At 35.0% G+C, this 24,453-nt stretch overlaps 1 protein-coding gene across 1 annotated transcript; it reads left to right on the top strand.

The window, feature by feature from the left end:
• The first annotated feature begins 781 nt into the window (after positions 1-781).
• On the top strand, positions 782-18,204 carry LOC127657201 (ras-related GTP-binding protein D-like). Its single transcript, XM_052145890.1, has 7 exons — positions 782-1,150; positions 6,846-7,141; positions 7,709-7,908; positions 8,018-8,132; positions 9,617-9,759; positions 15,707-15,855; positions 17,165-18,204. Exons 1-7 carry the CDS (start codon positions 1,024-1,026, stop codon positions 17,311-17,313), a joined length of 1,179 nt encoding a protein of 392 aa, XP_052001850.1. The 5' UTR covers positions 782-1,023; the 3' UTR covers positions 17,314-18,204.
• Positions 18,205-24,453: the final 6,249 nt, after the last annotated feature.

The raw sequence follows: 24,453 nt of genomic DNA, 5'->3' as shown, positions 1-24,453 counted from the left end.
CTTTTATAAGCGATCGGGGGTACGGTATAGACTTAACATTGCGACAAAGCTCCGAGCGAGGATTTCGCAGAAACGTGTGATTTGCTACATTTGAAGAGGCTGGCAGGCTATGAAGTTTTATAAATGTAGAATTTCAATAGCTCATTGTCATGTGACCTTCTGACGTCAAAATATCGTAACTTCTATTTGTAACTTATTTCATATTTTTCATCCAACCATCCCTACATCAATCCATCCATTTTCAATAGTCCTGGGGTCAAGGAGGATCTCTAACTATATATATATATAAAGAATTAAGTGAAAATTCTGTCTCAGGAGGTAGGAAGGGATCAAAGCACGTCCAAATCCAATGTACGTGTGACATCATGTCTACTGAGATACCTTTATCTGATTGATTTTTGAAGGCAGCATAGATGTAAGCTATCCTTCGTTGCCTATGAAATCCCACAATATGCACGTGGATTCACAACGGTTGAGCTGAAGAAAACAAATGGCGGCCGAAGAGGCCAGTCTGTGAATAAATTTATATTTTCCCCCACATTTTCCTACTTTTGATTCCATTTAGAGCAAGACATTAGTATTGTAGTTATGAAATATACACTTGGTTTTCGAGAAAACTCTCTTGATTTTGTTCTTGATTATTAAACCGTTGTGGTTCGGTTGGACTGAATGAAGCAGACACGTTACCTTTAGTGGACACTAGGTGGCGATAATCAGTTGCTGGTATCCTAGCAACAATGTGACGTCACAGTGTCTCAGTAGCCTGTCCAAAACCAGTTTCTAGATGTACGCAAACACTGTCTGTTGAGTCATTGACTGATGGGGAAGCGAGGCAACAAGAAAGCTACATTTGGTTTCGGACGCAGCCATAGACTCGCAGTGTGATGTGATTTCTCACGCTGGTATGTGTCTCTCAGTATGGAGGAGAAAGGGGGGGGTGAAAGTTCACCATGGCTTGGGCATATCAGGTGACAATGTGGAAAGTTTGGGTGCTCTGCAGATGAAATCTCTCAAACTAAGAGAATGACAAGCGAAGGGAAATGCAATGAAGCGGACGGAGAAAACGAAGCGCTGCCGTTCGATTATTATGACGATGATGACGATTTCGACACGTTCACGGACGGGGGAGACTGCGGATGTGATGAAGGAGGTTAGAAACTTTTAATTTATTTTGCATACCTTATAAACGCCTCTTAACGGGTACACGGATTAAAACTTAAAAACCCTTGCAACAATTCATTATGGTAACCACAGTATCCCAGTGTTGATACTACAATGAAACTGGACTAACATGATACATTAGCTACAACAGTAATTACAAGATACATTTGAAAGCTTCTTACACTGTTTGACTACATATTATATATATATATGTGGGTCAATGACGTGACGGGTCATTTTTTTGTCCAAAGGCCTTAATAATAATAAAAAACAAAGATATGACATCCAAAGTATGTAAGGTAGTACAACTTGATCTTTTTTATTGAATCCAAAAGATTTTAGTTATATTTTACTACATATAAAGGTATTTTAAAGATTTTGAAGTGTCAAAATGTCATTCGGTTTAACCGTCCGAAGGCCAATACAGCCATTTCATTTGTGATTAAAATATCTTAAAATGTAATAAATTTATATAATTTTTATTCTGGCATGATTTTATAACATCATATATCAACATTTTGCAAAATGGTATTCAAATTATGTGTAGAAGTCGTTGCTTTGTTATGAGAAAGAATGTCCGGAAAAATGATTTTCATTGATGTCATTCGGAGAAACCCCATTTTGGATCAAGTCATGTGTTCAATATCATGTGACAGGATGTGACATCATTCAGACACCTGCAAATGACCACACGGTTGTGAAGCAAAGTAAGTAACTCTCTCTTAACTATTATAAAAATTCATGTTTTCACTTGCTCATACGCATGTCCCGAAATATCAGGTCATTCGGTACAACCGCTATAAAACATGGATAATGTTTTAAGATTTTAAAAACTTGTACTAAATATAAAATGTTTGATTGTCCTTTTGCTAGATAGCTAGCTAACTAACTAGCTAGATAGCTATATATCAGCCTGTTAGCACTGAGTGAAGATTTTCTCATTTGGTTTAACCAAAATTGTCATTCGGTTAAACCGAAATTTTGGTTATACCGAATGACCTACTGGTTGTACTGAATGACAGCACTGTATGTTGGTCATATTTGTACATATTTTCAATTAATAAATACAACATTCTATTAATAAGAAATGTGCATAGTGTATTATTACATAATTTTGACTGAATTTTACCTTTGCAGATGCCTTTATCAAATAAAGAAAAAGCAGCTCACTACTGGGTAAGGATCAATGCTGATCCTGTTAAAAAAGAACAGTTGCTCGCCAAAAGAAGAGAAAGGTATCATTTGTTTTTATTATTTATAGACACGACATGACGAGAGAGCAGTATGGGCCCACTTGGAGCCAGTTTTAAAAGATGTAAGAAAGTTAAACACTACCATTGCAAAACTACATGTTATAAGTGATGGTCGGGTCACACAATACCGGAACAAGAAAAACGTCTACCTCACCAGCACAATCCCGTTCCTTAAGGGGTTCACTCAAGTGACATGGAACTTTTCTGAAAAGGCTCATGGCAAGGGGGCCCCAGATGGTGTTGGTGGGGCTGTGAAGCGATGTGCCGATGCTTATGTTCACCGTGGGCAAGAAATCCAGACACCAAAAGAGCTCTTCAGTGTGCTCAATGCCAGTGACTCAAAGGTAAACTTCTTCTGGATTGAAGACAGTGGCAAGTATGATGAGGCATTACCCTTATATCTCCCCGCCGTTAAAGGTACAATGAAATTGCACCAAATAACCTCCTGAGAAGCTGGGAAAATACATCATCGTGAAGTTTCCTGCTTTTGCAGCAGACCCCTCCTGTGCATGTGTTATAGCCCTCAGGAAGTTGATTTCAAAAATATCCCAGGAAAGGAAAGTCAGGCCTTAGCCGAAGACCAGCAAAAGGACTGCCTTGGTGAACTGAGAGGAAATTTTGTCATTGTTTCTTATGATGACCATCCCTTTGTAGGCCAGGTCCTTAAGGTGATTGAAGATGAGCTTGAGGTCAACTGCATGCAGCAGTCAGGGGAGAGAAATGTCTTCATCTGGCCAGCCAAACCTGACAAAATCTTCTACTTCAAAGAAGACTTGCATGCAACAATTAGTGAGCCAGAACCTCTAAATTCACGGTCCTCTAGATTATGCTCCAGAGACTGGATGGCTTTCATGAATGCATAGTAGCTCATCGTTGTAGCACTTGTTCCAAGAACCATTAAATGATTAAATGTTTTAATGACTTTAATATAATTAATAATACGAGTTGTATGTAATGTTTGTTCCAATAACAATGAAATGTCTTAATGTTTGACATTCTTTTTCATGAATATATAGCCTAGCAGCTCATCGTTTAACAATTTAAACACAATTAAATACTTCAATGTTTTAATTAATATAATTTGCAATACGAGTGTAAATATGTTCATTCCAATATCAATAAAATGTTTTAATGTTTGAAGTACTTTTTACATTAATAGCCTATTATATTAACAATAAAATGTGTTTTTGAAGCTATTTGTGTCTGTCAAGGGCAGCAGACATAGTCATTGGGTATAACTGGCCTTGGTCATTCGGTAAAACCAATATAGTAAATATTTAAATTGAATAATATTGTTTTTAATAACTAAAGGAACTACAATAATACAAATATAAAGCAGATAAGGCTTTTTTTTCTATATTTCCCCTTTTCTCCTTTCCCTGTGCAATGTTTCACTTGAATATGTTGGAGGGTTTAGAGTAGTCCAATAAAATTACTTCCTTTTCAAGATCAGTGAAATTTTTATTTGATATTTCTTCCATGTTACACACTATATACTATCTCAACATCAGTGTCTAATCAGGTTTGTTCATGAATAATTATCTGCAAATTAATAATTTTAAATATATTCATGGTTAAACCGAATGACTTTTTTTGGTTACAAATTCTGTCAGTCCTGTAAAAAATGACAAAAGCAGTGTTGTACAAACCACATAATCTTATTGTTAACACCTAGGTAAACTAAAAAATGGTTTCAAAATTAGTTATATCTCCATTATATTTTTTTACACTTTTAAAAACCTTATTCGTCAATGACCCATATATATATATATATATATATATATATATATCATAATGTATATATTATGAATGCATTGTAGTAACAATAACCAGTATATTACAGTGGTATTAACTATTTATGTTTTTAGTTATATTTAATTATATTTTTGTGTATTTAAAAAAAGGGTGCAGACACCTTTTTGTGTCTCATTTGGATTGTTTTGAAGACTAAAACGATAGTTTGTGATATCACATGGGTTTTCTGATCAGTTTTACTATTTGACCTTGGGTTAAATTTCCAACTTCACCTTTTGGCAAGATTTGTCAGAAAGCAGATGCTCTTTTTAAAAGCCAACCTTTTCTTAAACCTCATCTCAAAATTTCCACACTCAGGTTTACAGTAGGTGCAGATCAGTTAGAGTTTTCCTTCATGTATCAAAGTTTTCCTTGACTGTGTTACATTACTTTTCCAGGTCTTTTTCAGGTTTAACAAACACAACCACTTTTTGACACTCCCTTACTATCTGGCGCACAAGTTAGACAATTGTATGAACACTTCAGGATTCCAGAGGCTGTATTTTGAGACTAGAAGTGTCCGTCTGTCTCACCAAATGCAGTTCACATTCCTCAGGTTAGAGCTAGTAAGGTCACAGTCATTAAAATGAGCTGCAGCATGTGATATGGAGGCAGTGGAATGCCAGTGTAGGCTGTGCCCACAAATCTACACACATCGTCTTCACCAATCATTATGGCAATATGATTCAAACATGGGATTTGTAGTATGTCAATTTCTCTTTTCAATTATAACTTTGCATTCTGCATGTGTAATTGTGGGTCTGAGCTTGACCTCATCAGATCTTATTAACACTAATTATTGCATGCTGAAGTATGAGCAGCATGAAGTGAATTGATTCAGAAATGAAACAAATTTGAATTTGATAGAAGATTAAATGGAGTTTAAAACTTTTTCATGTCAGAAGTTCTGTGGAGTACAATTGACCTAAAGAAAAAAAAAAATGATTCTAGATCAAACTTTATTTTTTTGTCTATAAATGAACTGTAAGTTTGTTTAAACATCAGATTAAGACCAATAATTAGCCATTATTTTCAATAAACATTAGAGCTAGTTGTTTTTAGCCCACTTGACAGTCTTCTAATAAAATCTAGATGACACAGACCTATCCACAGTTTTTCAGACTAACCACTGATTGCACTGATTACATGATGATTCTGATTGCATAAGACTTCTTTCTGGTTCCGTTCTCCAATATAAAAACTACCGAAATGAGCAATCCAGATGAAGAACAGCAGCTGTTTTAAAGGAATATTCTGGGTTTAGTGCAAATTAAACTCAATCAAAAGCAATTGTGGCATCATATTGATAACCAAAATTTTTTTTTCAATTCATCCCTCCTTTTCTGTAAAAGCAATAATCAAGGTTACATTGAGGCACTAACAATGGAAGTGAATGGGGCCCATTTTTGAAGGTTTTAAAAGCAGAAATGTGAAGCTTATAATTTAATAAAAGCACTTAAATGAATTCTTCTGTTAAAACCTATGTATCATTTTAACTGTAAAGTTGTTTAAATCATATTTCTTATAGTCATTTCAGTGTTTTAGGGTTTGTTGACATTACATCATGGCAACGAAGTTGTAGAATTGGCTATAATTTAACACAGAAGAGGTCAGTAAGTGATTTTATCACACTAAAATCATGTTAACATGCATATTGTTAATGTCTTGTGGCTATACTTGAAACAGTGGGTATTTTTATTTTACAAATTGGCCCCATTCACTTCCATTGTGTCTCACTGTAACCCAGATTATAGTTTTTTATTTTTAAAGAAAAGGAGGGACAAGTAAAAATAATTTTCTGTGGTAATAATATTATGGCACAAATTCTGTCGAGTGAGCGTAACTTGTATTGAATGTGGAATATTCCTTTAATCTGCTATAAGTTTAAACCTCTGCTTTAAAATAGTATTGTCACTGATTGCATGCTGCTAAAATAGTATTTTTCAAAAATAAATCATGTAGGCCTATTTACATTTTCTGATGAGATCAGACATTACATTCGGCATGAACAGGACATACAGATATTCCCCCATATCATTATTACACACTATAGTAGTAAGCGTTATATAGATGAATATAGGACTATCACTAAATCTCTGTACCAACCACATTTAAAGCATTCTAGAGAATGACAAATATTCTCAAATTACAGTTTATATAGTTTGTAAATACACTTTATATATTTGCACTTTTCAAGCAAAAACAAAAAATAGATGTATTGTTCAACATTAAGGTGAAAGATTTGGAAGTGTTTTGGTTGTCACACATGTTCATAGTTAATGTGGTGAAGTGGCTACCTGTGGTGACTGTTATGACACATGTGCACCCCAATATTCATAATAGTGGTCTACTGATATGCTTTTTTTTCATTGTTGATAATAAAATGGGGGCCACCGACTATATACTAGTATGTACTCTTTTCAAATACTATACTATAGTTAGTACAGTAAGTGACTTAGTTAATATATACTGTAAGTAACTAAGTGTAAAATACTATTTCTTGTAACTTCAGTAGCAGTTCTTTTTGTCTCATTTGAGCTGTTCAGAATCCAATGTTTGGTTTAACATTAGCCAAAAGTGGCCTACTGATTTATTATGGAGATACTTAAGCAGTTTCTTTGTTTGTTTGCTTTCCAGTACTTGGGTTCAGTGATCCGTTCACCAGTGAGGTGAAACCTCGTATCCTGCTCATGGGCCTGAGGCGAAGTGGCAAGTCTTCCATTCAGAAAGTTGTATTCCACAAGATGTCGCCCAATGAGACTCTCTTTCTGGAGAGCACAAATAAGATTTGTCGAGAGGATGTGTCCAACAGTTCCTTTGTCAGCTTTCAAATCTGGGACTTTCCTGGTCAGATAGATTTCTTCGACCCGACATTCGACTATGAGATGATATTTCGTGGAACAGGGGCTCTGATCTTTGTCATAGACTCACAGGTAAAATATTAGTATCTACCTGTCTGTCTGTCCATCTGTACTATATAGTATTTTACACATCCATACATTCATCATAATTCCATTTTCCAGTCCCTTTGTTTTTCATTATCTATCTATCTATCTATCTATCTATCTATCTATCTATCTATCTATCTATCTATCTATCTATCTATCTATCTCTCTCACTGTATGTCTCATATGTTGTTCATGTTCATATGTCACATTAATCTGCTTTGTGTGGCGTCTCTGTTCATCTGTTCTCTTCATAAATAAATAAATGCATAATCTGCTGTATGCTCATCCTGTAAGTTCATGATTAAAAATGAAAATGTGAATGAAAATTAAAGCTATTAAATATCTTATCATTAAAATATGAATATTAAAACAATGGGTAATAAAGATTATGACAGACTATCTGTCTATATTGTACTTTACACATCTATCCATCATTATTATGTTTTCCAGTCCCTTTGTTTTTCATTATCTATCTGTCTGTCTGTCCATCTGTCTTCCAGTCCCTTTGTCTTTCATCTTTTTTATCTCATTATGAATGTCTTAACTGTGTAGGATGATTATGTGGAGGCACTGAGTAGACTTCACCTCACTGTTACAAGGGCATACAAGGTCAATCCAGACATCAACTTTGAGGTGTTCATCCACAAGGTGGATGGACTGTCAGATGACCACAAGATTGAGAAACAGAGGGACATCCACAAACGAGCCAATGATGATCTAGCCGATGCTGGTTTAGAAAGGATACACTTAAGGTTTGTTTCATTTATTGTATACTCATAGTATGAGGTAATAATCATAAAATAATATAATTACTCTGATTTGTTTTGGTTGGATTGGTGATGTGAGACTAATTCATTTCAGCTTCTACCTGACAAGCATCTATGATCATTCTATTTTTGAAGCCTTCAGTAAAGTTGTGCAGAAACTCATCCCTCAGCTTCCAACCCTTGAGAATCTGCTCAACATTTTCATATCTGTGAGTAGTTGAACATATCATGGGTTCCAAAGGTATGTGGCAGTGGGTCTTGCTTTCTGTCTGTCTCTAAAAGAGAACAGAGCATATATCCACAATGAATCTAACTCAGTCCGTCTCCTAAGTGTTGGATTAATTACGTTATTCCTTCTGAATTGTTATATTTCCTTTTCTTTGCACCTCATGAAGTTAGGCATTTTGGGCAGGACATATCAAACATCTTAATTAGTGTTTTAGTTGTTTTTAATATAATAAAAACATGTTTGTTACATTGTTATTATAATTACCTATTATTATACTTGAAACTAGGTTTCACCATGGAAGCTGGCATGGCAATACAAACAAACAAAACATAGCGTAGATATGCTGCTTGCTTGCCAGGTGCTTGGTGTTTTGGGGGGAGGGGTATTCTCATTCTAAAGAGCATTTGATTGGACAAAAATCTTTGTAGTGCAAGATGAGTAATCAATATTTTTTCTGTTTTCCCGGAAGAGAAAAGCCATACATTTTAAAAACGCTTATTGGCTAAATGTTAATTTTGTGGTTAGTGTTCATTCCAAAGCTAACCAACATGGACTTTAAATAATTTTTATTTAATCAGTTTAAAGGCATAAATTAGTTTTTTTTGCAGAGGCATAGATATTTTGGTCATGGTTTGCAAAAACTGATACATGGAAAAATTTTATTCAGAAATATTGTCATTTAAAGACACTGAACATTTAACAAGTGGTACTCTTAACAATTTGCAAAGAGCTTTCACTGTCATGCAAGGACATTTTCAAGAAATATTTTAATTTTACTATTCATTTTCAACCATGTGTACAGCCAGAAAGCATAATTTCCCATCCATTCAGCATGTTAATTTGGCAGTGTTCAGCCATTAGAGCGGGGACATTAGCACTGGCCTGTGACTTCCTCTTGCAAATATGACTATCACAAAACCCAGCATAATTTATTGAGCTTTTTCCAACATAATATAATTTCATAGTGCTCTTGTTTTATAAGAATGTTAATCAGGACAGCAATTTCATTTAGCAAATATGAAATGCTTGAGCACTTTTTTACAATAGCCAGCTGGTGGCAGCAGAGGCTAAACTGATAAGCTAATATGCAATATCACTTCCTATGTTTATATATTTGTTTATATTATATTATATATATGTTTATATCTAAAAACAAATAGTGTACAAATAAAAGATTTTACCTTTATTTAAAAGGTATATAAATGCATATGTATCTATGTTTATATATGTGTGTTTATATATTTGAATATTTTTTGTAAAAAATATTTTAATCTATTTCAATAGATTTTTTTATTTTAACATTCATTAAATTATATTTAATAAAATATATTAAATATATATAATATCATAGTTAACAGCCTTTTTATAGGATTAGATGTTCTTAGATATGATGTCCTGTTCTTCTGTATTTCTTCTTAAGAAAACAGCTGACCGCTAACCCAATCCTGTGCACTTTCGTTGCAGAATTCAGGGATTGAAAAGGCTTTTCTCTTTGATGTGGTCAGCAAGATTTACATAGCGACAGACAGCAGCCCGGTGGACATGCAGACCTATGAGTTGTGTTGTGACATGATAGATGTAGTTATTGACATCTCATGCATCTATGGGTGAGTGGAACTCAGATTTCCCACCAGCACAATCCGCTATATCAGTGGTTCTCAACTGATTTTGCTTCAGGGACCCATTTTTGTTTGGGCAGCAAGTGGCAACCCAACACAGTACAAAAATGGTTCATCATAAAAAAAAAATCAACCCTAAATGTCTTTAAAGGAATATTTCTGTCATTATTTACTCACCCAAGCTCATTAATGTCACTCCAAACCTGTATGAATTTCTTTCCTCTGTGAAACACCAAAGGAGAACTTTTAAAAAGAATTTACTAGGTTTCTTTGCTATATAATGCAAGTCAATTGTGACTGATCTGTCAAGCTTGAAAAAAGACAAAGAACGCAGTAAAAGTATTATTGATAAAAGTATAGTAAAAGTATAATTTATATGACTAATGCACTGTATTCCAAGTCTTCTGAAGGCAGTGGTCACTTTGTGTGGTGAGCAGAATGCAATTAAGGTTGGTATTTACTCTCAATTGAAATCATTGATAAAGCGCTGAAATCAAATATGTCAACTACGTTGATAACTTCAAAATCAAATGTGCTTGGAGCAACATTAAAATGACTGAATAATAACAGAATTGTAATGTTTGCATGAACTATTCCTTTAAGAACAAACATTTTGATTAATTAATATTACAATGAACTGCATAGGCCCGAAAATATGTTAAATTGTTACCATGAAATTGGTTGAATTGAAAAATTGACATATTTGTCAGTCTCTTTCTAACTGTATAAATCACATTATACTGCAGGGCTGTTGAATGCTTGATTCTGATTGGTTGAGAACGTTCTAAGGTGTGCAATTATTTTCAGGGAAACGCACGGCTAAAGTAGTTCCAGGCAGGTCGTGACCGCATTACAGTTCCATATCACTTCGCGTAGTCAACTGTAATAACGGAAAATAGGATACAATTCATAACAAGAAGTGACAGCGACAAATCCACTTCAACTTCAAGAGGAAAAAAAATGACAGACTATTTTGATTTTCCGGAAATAAATTTTAATATTTATGGTGAACATAAACATTTTAACAACTGGGCTGACCGCAGTATTGGATAGCTCAGATGAAAAAACAAATAAACGGAAGAGGACATCAAAGGCAGCCGGCAACAACAAAAGACATAAAACAATCAGCGAAGAACAGCTAGACCGACTCGAGGGCGAAAAACATGAAGAAAACACCAAAAAAACAACAGCTTGGGCTGTCAGTGTGTTTAACGTGCAGTTTAATTTTAATAAAAAAATTCGTTAGAATTAACGAATGAATTATAACGTATGAATTAATAAATAAATTAAATAATGTGACGCACATGATTTTCTGTCTCATTATTGCAACCTCTGTCTCTCTAATAACTACACTAATAACTGCACTAGTCTGCTGTCAGTGGCTCAAACCTCCGTTACTAACTCTAAAATGACGTTTTGGAATTAGCAACGGAGGCATGGGATTAGATGCGTAAGAAATTAGTCCTACATACAAGAGCGTTTTAATGACAAAAACTTGACAAACGTCTAGAACCACATCATCTGAACAATGTTTCATTGTAGAATTTTGAATGTTTTTGCTCGCTAACAAAAATAATTCTAAAGGAAGATCAACCGTTGCATGTTGCCGAGCAACACACATACTGACAGCATGTCTGGAACACCATGAGCACAGACAAGTGTGGTTATACAAACAGTGAAGCATTCTAAATATCAGCACACTTGGAACACCGCTTTTCCAATCAGATTAGAGGACCGGAACTAACTGCTGTATAATTACAAATAGACAAAGTCCAACGTTCCACATGCAGTAACAATGTTTCCCTGCAGTCTTTGCAGGCTGTGTTTTAATCTTTTATGGATTAGCAGCATATACTGTAACTGGGGGATATGTTATGTCTACACAAGGTGTAGACATTGGAAGGGCAGAGAGTGGTACCTCCAGCGCCATTGACCCAGTTGGTCCTATGATTCGGCTGAACACTAGGGTCTGGGTAGGTACAGGAATGCAGGTCTGACCCGGGGCCATCCATGTGTCTGTTCACAGTGGCCCGCAAGAGCAGATGAGCCACCTCAGCACTATGAGATGAATAGGGCAGCAGGCAGGACTGTTAATTCTGTGAAATGTAGCCTTAGTCAGTAACTGAAAGCCATGAAATTTAAGCCCAAATGTTGTCATGTTCAATTTTATCTATTTTGACATGGCTGCTTGCTCATGTTCTATCATGGATATTGGACTAATTTGTAGTTTTGTAGTGGAATACGTTTACGGAATCCGTAAACGTTAAAATACTCAAAAGTATAGCCACAAGACGTAAATAATATGAGTGTTAACATGATTTTTAGTGTGAGAAAATGGATTGCTAAACTTTTCTTTGTAAAATTATATCTAATAAAAGAAAATTTCCATGACAACGTTACACTGTAAACCCTAAAATAACCATAAAACTGACATTTAAAAAAAATTACAAATCAACACAAGTTTTAACAAAAGAGTTTAATGTAAGTGCATTTATAAAATTATAAGCTTCACATTTCTGTCTTTAAACCCTCAAAATAATTTGGCCTATTAACGTTTTGTAAGAGGCATCCTAAATTCTTTTTGTGGTAATCAACATTGTGCCACAAATGTTGAGTGATCTTAACTTGTATTGAACCCAGAATATTACTTTACTTGTTTTAGGACCGAAAACTTCCTCCTGAATAGGAAAAAGAACAATTATTTAAACCAATCCGCAAAAACGTCTAGTTTGGAATTCGTGGAACTCTATTTTTCCGTCATTGCACCCTTGGCCCCGCCCACTGGTGCTCAGTCAGTCACACAGTTGAAGAGGAGAGAGGAGGCCTGTCATGGGAGATTCATCCAAAGTGGACTTACATAGGAAACCTAAATGTGCCTGTTGGGATTTAAATGTATGCACAGACAGACATCTTTGACCGCTTGATACACATCTCTGGCTGATTTTAAAACATGCGTTGTCAAGTTACAACTCTGAAGAGGAAAAGATCTCTGTCATGGATGCGTTCTTTCGGCCATCTGCGCTATTTTTAGTTGTCGGTGTATGAAAACATGATGGAATGATACTGGAAACTGGATGTGGGCCTGTGTTCAGTGGTTCATATGATTCAAGCTTTGCAGAGGAACAGTTTTTGAAGAATAGGGCAGTTAAAAACACTTGGACACGATCGTAAAAACCGTGAGTAAGCGGGACATCAGTTCACTGTTGGCTTGACGCCCGCAAAAGACGCTGCCATGGGAGACAGCATCATTGATTATAATGGGTATACATTTTGTGAGACTACGGGGGGTGGACCTCCGACCCTCTAGGGGGGTCCGGGGGCATGCTCCCCCATAAGAAAATTGTGTACATTTTAAAGTTAAATACTTCCATCTGGTGCACTTTGAGAGAAAAATTAAGAGGCTAGTGTTGAGCTCTTGTAAACATTTTTGTGCTCTTAAAGCTGCAGTAGGCAACTTTGAAATAAATGTAATTGTGAGAAACAGCACCCCAATTCTTCCCCATATACATGATGCTCTTCACCCCCAGCCAGGGTAACTTGACAGCTGTTCACAAACAGAGCCAAGGCCTGCCTTTCCCTGAATCTGTGGTGCTAACTAATTTCTCACAGGGCCTCATTTAACTTAGACACCATGTTTATATATATATATATATATATATATATATATATATATATATATATATATATATATTCAATTTCAACCTACTGTAGCTTTAACAATTTCGTGCTCTAACCATTCTAAAAAGCAGGGTACAAACTAGTGATGTCAGTTTCTGCTTTTAATCTTTTAACGTTACCTCAGGCTGCTAACAATAGCTAGCTAGTGAAGCTGTAAGCAGTGTAACATTATGCTAATTAACTTAGTAATGCTAACTTTAATTTACGTTAATCATCGTGATTGTAACTTTTTTTTTGTTTTCTTTTTCTTCTTTTGTAACCCAGCCACCCTGTATAGCTATTGTATTACCGGTACATGATATTGTATTACATTAAATTACATTATATTGTATTACAGTAATTATATTATGCAATAGTAAAATATTTCTGCCTTAAATTATTCACTGTCACACATTATTTTAAGGCTCTCTGATTAACTCACAAGCCCTTATTTCTCTTGAAGGAAGACTTTGAGATTCTGTTTATTGGATGTTATTATCTCCACAGAAATAGAGCTGGGCATCTCCTCTGTCTCACTGCCTGTTATTAACACTGAATAAACCAAACATGAACATGGATATTTGACATTACATGGCTGTTAAGTGAAATTGGAGTGCTTTGCGTTCACAAAATTAATAAGTTTATACCTTGTTTATATTTTCGCGGGAGTTTGGCGCAAGTCTCTGTTGATGCTGTGCACACATCAGAGCGCTTGAGAAGTGGTTCATCTTCACATGACGTCCGCAGTGCGGTTCCCTGAGACACTCTGAGTTCAAATGAATGAGACACAAGTGTTTTTTGCTGCGCATATGAGACATCATGCAGGGAAAGACGAGGATGAATCCAGCTTCTTAATCAACTGCTTTTTTTTAGTAAAAGGGACTCTGTGCTTTGAAACTAAATAACTCTATCACTGGTAGGTGAAATGTTAATATTTACTTGTTGCCAGTGGCTAATAACAAAAATGTTTTGGTCACATAATGGGAAATTTACTTGCATATGCAAGTGATTTACTCGCAATGTAGAGGGCTGGTTAACGTTACTTACCTCAAAAATGTGTCTCAACCAAATAACGTTAGATGGATCCAGGAATACTTCAGTGCATATATCTGCGAGTGTGTGTGAGCGTGTGAGTTTACAGCAGCGGGGGAGGAGCTGACTGAACTGACTGGCGCACGAGAGAGAGCGCAAAACACAGCCTTTTATTTTATGTTATTATGAGACTGAAAAGTGCAAAAATATTTTAGATGAGAAGTGTAAAAATGTATTGTTATAATAATTTATCATTTATAATTATTGTTTATAAATAAAATGTAATTATTGGCTGCACAATGTTAGCCAATAATAGCAGTAGACTTTTACATTGAATTTTGGTTTACGCTTAAGCCAAAACTGAGCATTTTATATAGAGGGCAAAATTATCATATATTAATAGATGATGACTTGTTTTAATGCAAAAAAAACTTTACTAACATTATTAGTGGACCTCAGGGAAGATAATAAAAGTATAATGTGTACTAGACAACAACACAAAAAAAATATTATTAATTGCAGTGTGGCCCTTATTTTAAAGACATTTGGCAAACTGCTGTGCAATGAATTTTAGCAAGCCTTAACTTTTTTTTCACTCATTTAGATTTGTTCTCATTTAAGTTAATGAGTCACTGATTTGGCTTCCAGTTCATCATGTTCACATCAATGTTCAAAATATCAGGATGCTTCAAATTAGACACTTTATTGTGTGAGCTCAATTTGTTCATCATCTCTCTCGTAACATAATAACATAAATATATTTGGCTATAAAAGCTGAGGATTGTGACAGGGCATCTGTTCATTTTGATAATTATGATATGAATCAACATCTGTTCTGTGCTGCTAAATTTAAAGATTATTTTGTTTAGCTATATACTGTCTGTTCTTAAGCTGAATTTGAGAAGTGGCTTCCTGATGGAACAGTAATGCGTACTACTCAGTGTCCTGAGAGGACGCCGTCAGGGACGTGTTAAATCATGCATTTATGATACAAATTGAAAGACAAGTGCGAAAACAGCATGTCAAGATGAAATGAGCAAGGAGCATTCAAAATTAAAGCTGTTAAAGGGATAGTTCATCCAAAAATTGGAACAGAATGACATCTCAGTCACCTTTCAATTTATTACGTGGAAAACAGAGGAGATTCAATGGTGACTGAGGCAGTTTTGGGTGATCCCTTTAACATCAGTTTTTCAAGTTTTTTTGTTGTGATACAGTATGAATGTATTATTGTGTTTTTTAAAAGGTTGACTGGAGATGAGGCTGGAACTCCCTATGATGAAGAGTCCATGGCCATAATCCACCTGAACAACACCACAGTGATGTATCTAAAGGAGGTCACCAAATTCCTTGCCCTGGTGTGCTTCCTTAGGGAAGAGAATTTTGAGAGGAAAGGTGAGGTCACTTTCTGGACAACCAACAAACACGTTTGATCTTATTGGATGAAACTGTCTCATTCATATCAGGACTATTAAAGTTCCAAGATGTTCAGTCTCTAAATGTTCTTCCTAGCAAAAATCTATGAAATTAAATATGCATATATATGGTATTCATTGATTATATGGAATATTCATTACAATAGTGATTTCAGCCTTGCAACCCCATTTCAGTCAAGGAAACGCATCGTTCTTGAAGATTTAAAATTAGTATTTATATTATATACTGAATCCTTTATATATATATATATATATATATATATATATATATATATATATATATATATATATATATATAAAGGATTCAGTATATAATATAAAGGATGTTTTTATATTTCTAAAGTATAACCCTTAAAAAATGTACGTATTTGTAAAGGTTAAGTTTGAATAATTATTAGATCAGGCTGGTATATTAGAAACAGATACATTAGGTTGCATTTTAACTGGAACAGAGAGTGGATCGCAGATTTTTAGGTGTGCTGAAATGACAGACAGGGACATACACCCCCATAAATTGTCTAGACTTGCCTATGATTCATAAAGGCCTTTGTTGGCTTTGTCTATAACCTGTTTGTAGCATTTACAGCAAATCGTTCAAAAAAAGAACCTGCTTGTATGAGCCGCATTGACATTAGAAAATGAGATAATTAGTGAAATCTATGGGAGGCTAATGAAGATTAAAATATTCTTGCTAGGAATCAGCAAGGAGACTGTAGGGGGCTACATATGTCAGTTAAAAGGGAAAAGAAGACAACAATTAGCTTCTTGCATTAAATTAACTTACATTTTTAATGCGACTAGCAGTAATCATGGTATTATAATGGGTTTAATTACAGTATTTTAAACAACCAATGTCTCAACTTCAAGTTTTTAACTGAACTTATAACTCTGAGAACTTTAACTCAGTTGTCAGAAGATAAGTTGCTATGGGAGCTCCTACTTACCGGTCTGTTAGCAGTTTAATCTTTAATACATCATTATTTCTGTGCTGATCTAGAGCCTCTGATAGCCTGACAACTGCCAAGCGGTATTTGTTTTACATGTGTGTTTGTGTTAGTAAATGTTTTATGTTGACTTTGTTTTCCCTCTGGTGTTAGGAGGTGTTCTGATGTGGTTAGAATGTTTGGAAGAAGCAAACCTTGTCATGTGTCACCCTCCTCAGCAGCAAGAACTTAATTCAAAGTGCAGTTATGTAGTGGTCCAATTTAGGTATGGGCCAAGCTGCTTTTCCTACTGCCTGCTGATTACACTTGTCTTTGCTCCTGCAGGACTTATCGACTACAATTTTCACTGTTTCAAGAAAGCCATAGAGGAGGTGTTTGATGTGCATTTGAAAGTGCAGAGAAATCGGAAGCTTCTTAACCAGAGATGGAGTAGGCATACCTTGCCAAACAGAACTCAGATGCATCCTCATTAAAGACAATCAGACAGCCGTTCAGCCTGTTATAATGACTGAAGAGTGAAGAATTCACACAGATTTTGCTTTCGCCCTTATTCATGGCCAATTAATGCTCTTTAGCAATCTAAAATGTCAATGCAAACTGCGTTGGTGCTCAAACAAAAACATGCAACCTTTACTCCCATAGAGAAAAATAAACAAACCAACGAGGTTATAGCGATTTTTCCTAAGTTTAACCACTAACCCAAACCTAAACTTAACCATGATGTTGATAGGAAAATTCTGAGATGCTATTCTGTTCATTACAATTGTACAGAGCGGTTATCCGAGTTACCGTAGCCTTTTTGTCAGCTCGAACCAGTCTAGCCATTCTCCGTTGACCTTTCTTATCAACAAGACGTTTCCGTCCGCAGAACTGCCACACACTGGATGTATTTTGTTTTTGTGACCATTCTGAGTAAACTCCTGAGACTGTTGTGCGTGAAAATCCCAGGAGATCAGCAATTACAGAAATACTCAAACCAGCCCGTCTGGCAACAACATCATCATGCCACGGTCAAAAACACTGAGATCACATTTTTCCCCGTTCTGCACTGCACTACTGCCACATGATTGGCTGATTAGATAATTGCATGAATAAGGTGTACAGGTCTTCCTAATAAAGTTCTCAGTGAGTGTAAATATGCAATAACTAACCAAATTTGTTCGTCGACGCTTCCTTCCTTAAAATAAAGTGTTGGAAAATTTGATGGCTTCATTTGAAATTCTGTTTGGTGGATGATTCATCTTCGTACCTTTTTCGTACGAGCCAAGTCGTATAATATCATAAGATTTTGCCATCACTTACAAATTGTTATGAGTTGTCATGAGACTATGTTGAATTGTTTTGCACATACAGTTTGTTTATTCCCTGCATTATTACCATTAAAATGTATACTAATTTACAGTATATTTATTTATTTATTTTGTTAAAAAATAAAAGTGGTTTTGTTTAAATGCAGTCTCTAAACTACGGACAAATATATTTCTTTTTCTTTTACTTGCTAAATTAGTATGTAACAATTGAAAGATTTTTTGAATTTACTTCAAAATGATTCTCTTTCTCTCATTTCAATAAATTCTGCAAGTACCATTATTCCTTCTTAAAGCCAGCACCCTTTCCGCTTTACTGCAAAAGTAGCTTTTGCTCCCAAGAAACAATCAATTCTTTGCCGTCACAGGAAGTTGCATGGGCATGCCTCCGCCCCTTGCACCTAATATCATGTAACTTATTTCAGTGGTTGGTGTGTTGTCAGGGTTTTAATGCCTGTGCTGTGGGATTAAGTGGAAAGTGTCTCGCTGCGGGGTTAGAGCACCAGTGCTAATCCCAGGGGATACCTTTGCTTCGCAATGAGGGCTGCTGGGTAAATCTCATGAGGTCAGAGCCGCTTACGCAAGAGCTGCTCCTCTCTGGATGGACACTAAATCATCTGTAGTGAAACTACAATGTGTTATGTAAGACAATTTCATGTTTAGTATTATAATCTCTATCAGAGGGCCAAGTGCTATTTACTCAGCAAGAGTAGGGATCCATCTGTGAGCAAGGGTTTTTCCCCAATCTCCTATGTTGCTATTGGTAAAGGGTTAGTTCATCCAAAAATATATACATTATTTCAATTCTGTTGTCATTTACTCACCCTCATGTTATTCCAAATACATATGACTTCCGTGGAACCCAAATGAAGATTTTAGGTGAAATGTTACTCTCAGTCACCATTCACTTTCATTGCATGGGAAAATATGCTATGAAAATAAATGGTGACTGAGAGCCCAACATCTCCTTTTGTGTTCCACTGAAGAAGGTAAGTAACATGGGTTTAAAACAACATGATGATGAGTAAATGAGGACAGAATGTACAGTTTTGAATGAACTAACCCTTTAAAGCAATAGTTAAGCTTACGCTATCTCACTATCATTAATGTATCCCAGTTTCAGGGATATCTCAACTGAATAGCAGCATTTAGAATTTCTTTGCTATGTGAAATCTAGTGAAATTTAAATCTATCACCAGTATTTTCAGTCACAACTAGTAGCAGCAAGTTAAAATACCAATCAGAGACTCAAGGGTTGATTGAGGCTGTCATAGAGGATTAGATTGCTTCAAGACTTAAGCTGTCTCTACACATTAAGAAAAGGCTTTATGGTCTCTTCATAAGGTCTTCATTGATTGGGTGAAAAGAGAGCAGTCTTCATGTAATAGCCTCTGTCAGACATGATGTACATGTCAAGTGCATGTCAAATTATCCAGATACTTCAGATGATGTTATTCCTAAGACACATGGCTGGTTTATGCATAACATGTACATGGAATTTTTTTTTATCCATCACAATTTTAAGTAAAAATGTAAGGGAAAGTGTATAGTGTATGTTCTGTGGCTATTCTCCATTAAGTTTATATTAATTCTTAAGCAGATTTTTGCCTTGACCACTTAATTAAAAAAAACATTTGACCAATTAATTTTGTCAACACCAAAATAGCAGTTGCACTGACAAATTAACTATTAAAACGGCAACTATGCAATGTATTCTCTATTAATCTGAAGGCATATTAATTAGAAAATAATTAGAAAAATGCTGCTTAAAATATTTTTAGATGGAGTACAGCAGGTCACACCGCAGGATGTCAACTTTCTGAAAGTATTCTATGTCAACTACCCACATGCCTTAATAGAAAAATTGTTCAGTTTAATTGAAAGGTTTCTGGAGGGCAGTTTTCAGAGCTTTTTTTAATCCTCTTAATTGTATTTGTGTATTGAAATTTATGGAAAGAACATTAACTTTATCTTGAAAGTAAAGGGAATCATTGATAACACATTATAATTGTTTTCTTTAAAAAAGGCATTATAAAAATACATAATGCTTAACATATCAGTAGCTCATGTATTAATTAATAAAAAATATTTAATTACATGTATAATCCTGACAAATGATGTCATATATTTAACCTGCATAATGTAATAATGTTTATGGAGTGTTCCCAAATCAATTTGAACAATATAATTTACAATTATTAACAGTGGATGATTTCAAATCAAAGTCAGCAAGAGCAGTTAAGGCTCAAGAGATAATATAAATCCAGATGAACTCTCTTCAACGTCTCTTAAAAGTAATATTTTTCGTTGCATAACTATTGGCCCTGATCAACAGCCATAGATTCTGTGATGAATGAGAACAGCCCAGCATGTGTTGCTTTGACCTCACTATTTTCCCAACGGAATGAAAAGTTGGAGGAAAAACATTGGATCTGACTTGTGAGTTTACCTCCTGCTGACACATGAATATGCAGCCTGAATATTGTTATTAACAATTCAGAAGGACCTCATTAAAGATAACTTATAATTTAGACTCTCAGCATCCAGCAAATCTAAGAACCATTTCAATTTTACAGGAACTGAAGCAAACATTCAATTTAAGAGTAAATTACCATTTTAACAATTTTGTCATATTTTTCTGACCCATTTTCAAACTTTATGCCACAGTTTGTTTACAAGCCCTCATATGGAAATGATGGTAGGACAACCATGTTAAATAAGGCTAAATAAATAAATACATTAATTTTCAATGAAAAGAATGGAGAAAAAGTCAAATGAATGTTGCACTTTTTATTTACATTATAATTTTACTGCACAAAAAAACCTGTTAATTGATTATTTGTGTGTTAATTGTACGTATTACCATATACAATACAAAGTTATATTATTGTATTAAAAAGACAATCCATGTGATTTTACTATAAAATAGCGTAAGAAAAACTGTAATTTTTTGAAGCAATTATGAATTACCTCAATTTATTGTAAGAACTTACATTAAATGTAATGAAACAAAACATGTATTTTACTGTAAAATGTTAAAATGATTAAAGCTTTTAAAATTATGCTTATTTTTGTAGTTAGAATAGGCTGGTATAATGAACCTTAATGATATGCAATTCACATTATGCACAAATGGTTGTATATTTCTCCCACTTGATTTTCTGACATAAAATAACTCTAATAATAATAATAAAAAAATTGAAAAAGCAAAAACAAATGAATGGGAATGGCAACTGTATACCACAATGGAAAATGGACTGAAAACTATCATAATAATTATATACGATTAAAATGTGTCAAATATACTTATGCGAACATGCCATCCCGTAATGCCTGAAAACTGTATTTTTTATAGTAAAGTTCAGCCAAACATAGTTGCCAGGTTTTTACTGTGAATTTAAAATAAAAAAATTTACAATTTTTTCTTTGTTGTTGTTTGCTTGTTTTCAGTCTAGTAATGGCAATAAAAACACAGGCTTTGTTTTAGCATGGATTGAAAGAGATCTCAAAATGTTTCATGCCATAATGGTAAAGGTTAATGACAACAGATGTTTTTGTTCTCTTAAGTTAGGCTGCGTGTCACATGTTACAAGGGTTTAGATTACACATGTAATCATACATGTGGCACAAAACATGTCACATGTATATGAGCTTTACTTTAGTCATTAACATCTTAACACCATTCTGTAATTTGAATGGTCTCCTGAAACTCTGCTTGTCTATTTTTAACCTTCGGTAATTGTTCTGATATATATCACCTTGGAAACAGCTTTCTTTTGATTCGCTTTTATAAACCATTGTGAAAGATTATCCATGTGTCTCTTTTTGTCTTTCATTTTTGTGTAAATAGAGCGTTTGAGGATAGACTGCATTGTTGTCATATATTTTCAGCATTTGTTTATTCATAGTTGCACATATTTGTTATTTGGTGTGTCCTGGTAAACTTCATTTTGTATATAGAACATTCTTTAGAAACCCCTCCTATCCAGACTTTTAACATTTTAATTGCTTAACATTTTTTATTTAAGGAATAATACACCCAAAATATGGAAAATTATCTTATTTTCTTTACTCACCCTCAAGTTTTTCCAAACCATATGACTTTTAATCTACCATGGAACAAAGATTTTTATATTACGCAGAATGTTAGGGGCTGACCGCCTTAATCACCACCTTCCACTTTCATTGTATCCTTTTTCCAAACAATAAAAGTGCACTGTGATTGTGTCTGTCAGTTCCTAACATTCAGTCTAACATCTCTTTTTGCTTTTCATGAAAGAAAGAAAGAAAGTCACACACGGATGGGGGACAGCATGATAGTGAGTCAACAATTACAACATTTTAATTTTTGGGTGAATTATTCCTTTAATGTTGGGCATTAACACAATTACACATTAACACACACACACACATGTACACCATCCAACTTTTGCACATGTCCAGAGTTGCACTTTAATTCATTGTCACTTTACCTGGCTGCTACCTCAATAACTGTTATGTCCATAGAACACTATTTCACAGTATGTTATGTTTACATTTGGCATTTTCAGAAAGTGGCATCTTTTTGCACTACTCAGATTACAAATGTGTACTGGTCGGCACTGCACTGTCTCTCACTGTGCCTATTGTCCTGTTCCTTTTAGTAATTTATTGTACTGTCCCGTACTTGTTTGCGCACGTTTGCACGTGCACTTTATTTTAAAATGTTATTTAGTCTGTGTAGTCTCATGTGGTTCTGTGTTTGTCCTATGTTGATTTATGTAGCACCATGGTCCTGGAGGAACTTTGTGTCGTTTTGCTGTGTACTGTACTAACTGTATGTGGTTGAACGACAATAAAACCACTTGACTTGATTTGAATTTGAATTTTTTTTTAAATGATACTATGCATTGGGAAAATATTTACTCATGAAACTTTGAAGTAGCTAGTCCAAGATTACTTAGATTAAGTCCTACTGAGCTTCCTGGTTTCATTATGCTTTATAAGTGTGAATCATGTTTAAATGTTTAATCATGAATAAACAGATCATTTGTAAAATTCTCTGTTTTGGCTTCCTGGTGCTTTTTAACAGTCTGTTTGCTTCAATGGAATTTGAAATGCTCATGAATTAGTAATTAACCCAAAGTATTCATTAACTGTTATACCAGTTTATCTTTCTTTTTAGCTGGAATATGCTAAGCATGCAGTAATTTCCCATTTTGCAACCTCTGTTATCACTCAAATATCTGATTTGTAATTTAAAATATCTGAAGACTAATTGGAACCCTTTATGTTGTGATAAGAATATGAGAATTTCAATTATAAGAAAGCATGGCAAAATTAATACAGGTCCTTCTCAAAAAATTAGCATATTGTGATAAAGGTCATTATTTTCCATAATGTAATGATAAAAATTAAACTTTCATATATTTTAGATTCATTGCACACCAACTGAAATATTTCAGGTCTTTTATTGTTTTAATACTGATGATTTTGGCATACAGCTCATGAAAACCCAAAATTCCTATCTCAAAAAATTAGCATATTTCATCCGACCAATAAAAGAAGTGTTTTTAATACCAAAAAAAGTCAACCTTCAAATAATTATGTTCAGTTATGCACTCAATACTTGGTCGGGAATCCTTTTGCAGAAATGACTGCTTCAATGCGGCGTGGCATGGAGGCAATCAGCCTGTGGCACTGCTGAGGTGTTATGGAGGCCCAGGATGCTTCGATAGCGGCCTTAAGCTCATCCAGAGTGTTGGGTCTTGCGTCTCTCAACTTTCTCTTCACAACATCCCACAGATTCTCTATGGGGTTCAGGTCAGGAGAGTTGGCAGGCCAATTGAGCACAGTAATACCATGGTCAGTAAACCATTTACCAGTGGTATTGGCACTGTGAGCAGGTGCCAGGTCGTGCTGAAAAATGAAATCTTCATCTCCATAAAGCTTTTCAGCAGATGGAAGCATGAAGTGCTCCAAAATCTCCTGATAGCTAGCTGCATTGACCCTGCCCTTGATAAAACACAGTGGACCAACACCAGCAGCTGACATGGCACCCCAGACCATCACTGACTGTGGGTACTTGACACTGGACTTCAGGCATTTTGGCATTTCCTTCTCCCCAGTCTTCCTCCAGACTCTGGCACCTTGATTTCGAATGACATGCAAAATTTGCTTTCATCCGAAGAAAGTACTTTGGACCACTGAGCAACAGTCCAGTGCTGCTTCTCTGTAGCCCAGGTCAGGCGCTTCTGCCGCTGTTTCTGGTTCAAAAGTGGCTTGACCTGGGGAATGCGGGGATGTTTCTACTCCAGACTCAGTCCA

Source organism: Xyrauchen texanus, chromosome 16 (genome assembly GCF_025860055.1).
Source record: "Xyrauchen texanus isolate HMW12.3.18 chromosome 16, RBS_HiC_50CHRs, whole genome shotgun sequence".
Classification (NCBI taxonomy): domain Eukaryota; kingdom Metazoa; phylum Chordata; class Actinopteri; order Cypriniformes; family Catostomidae; genus Xyrauchen; species Xyrauchen texanus.
Note: the sequence above shows the minus strand (reverse complement) of the source record. Positions and strands in the feature narration are given on the sequence as shown.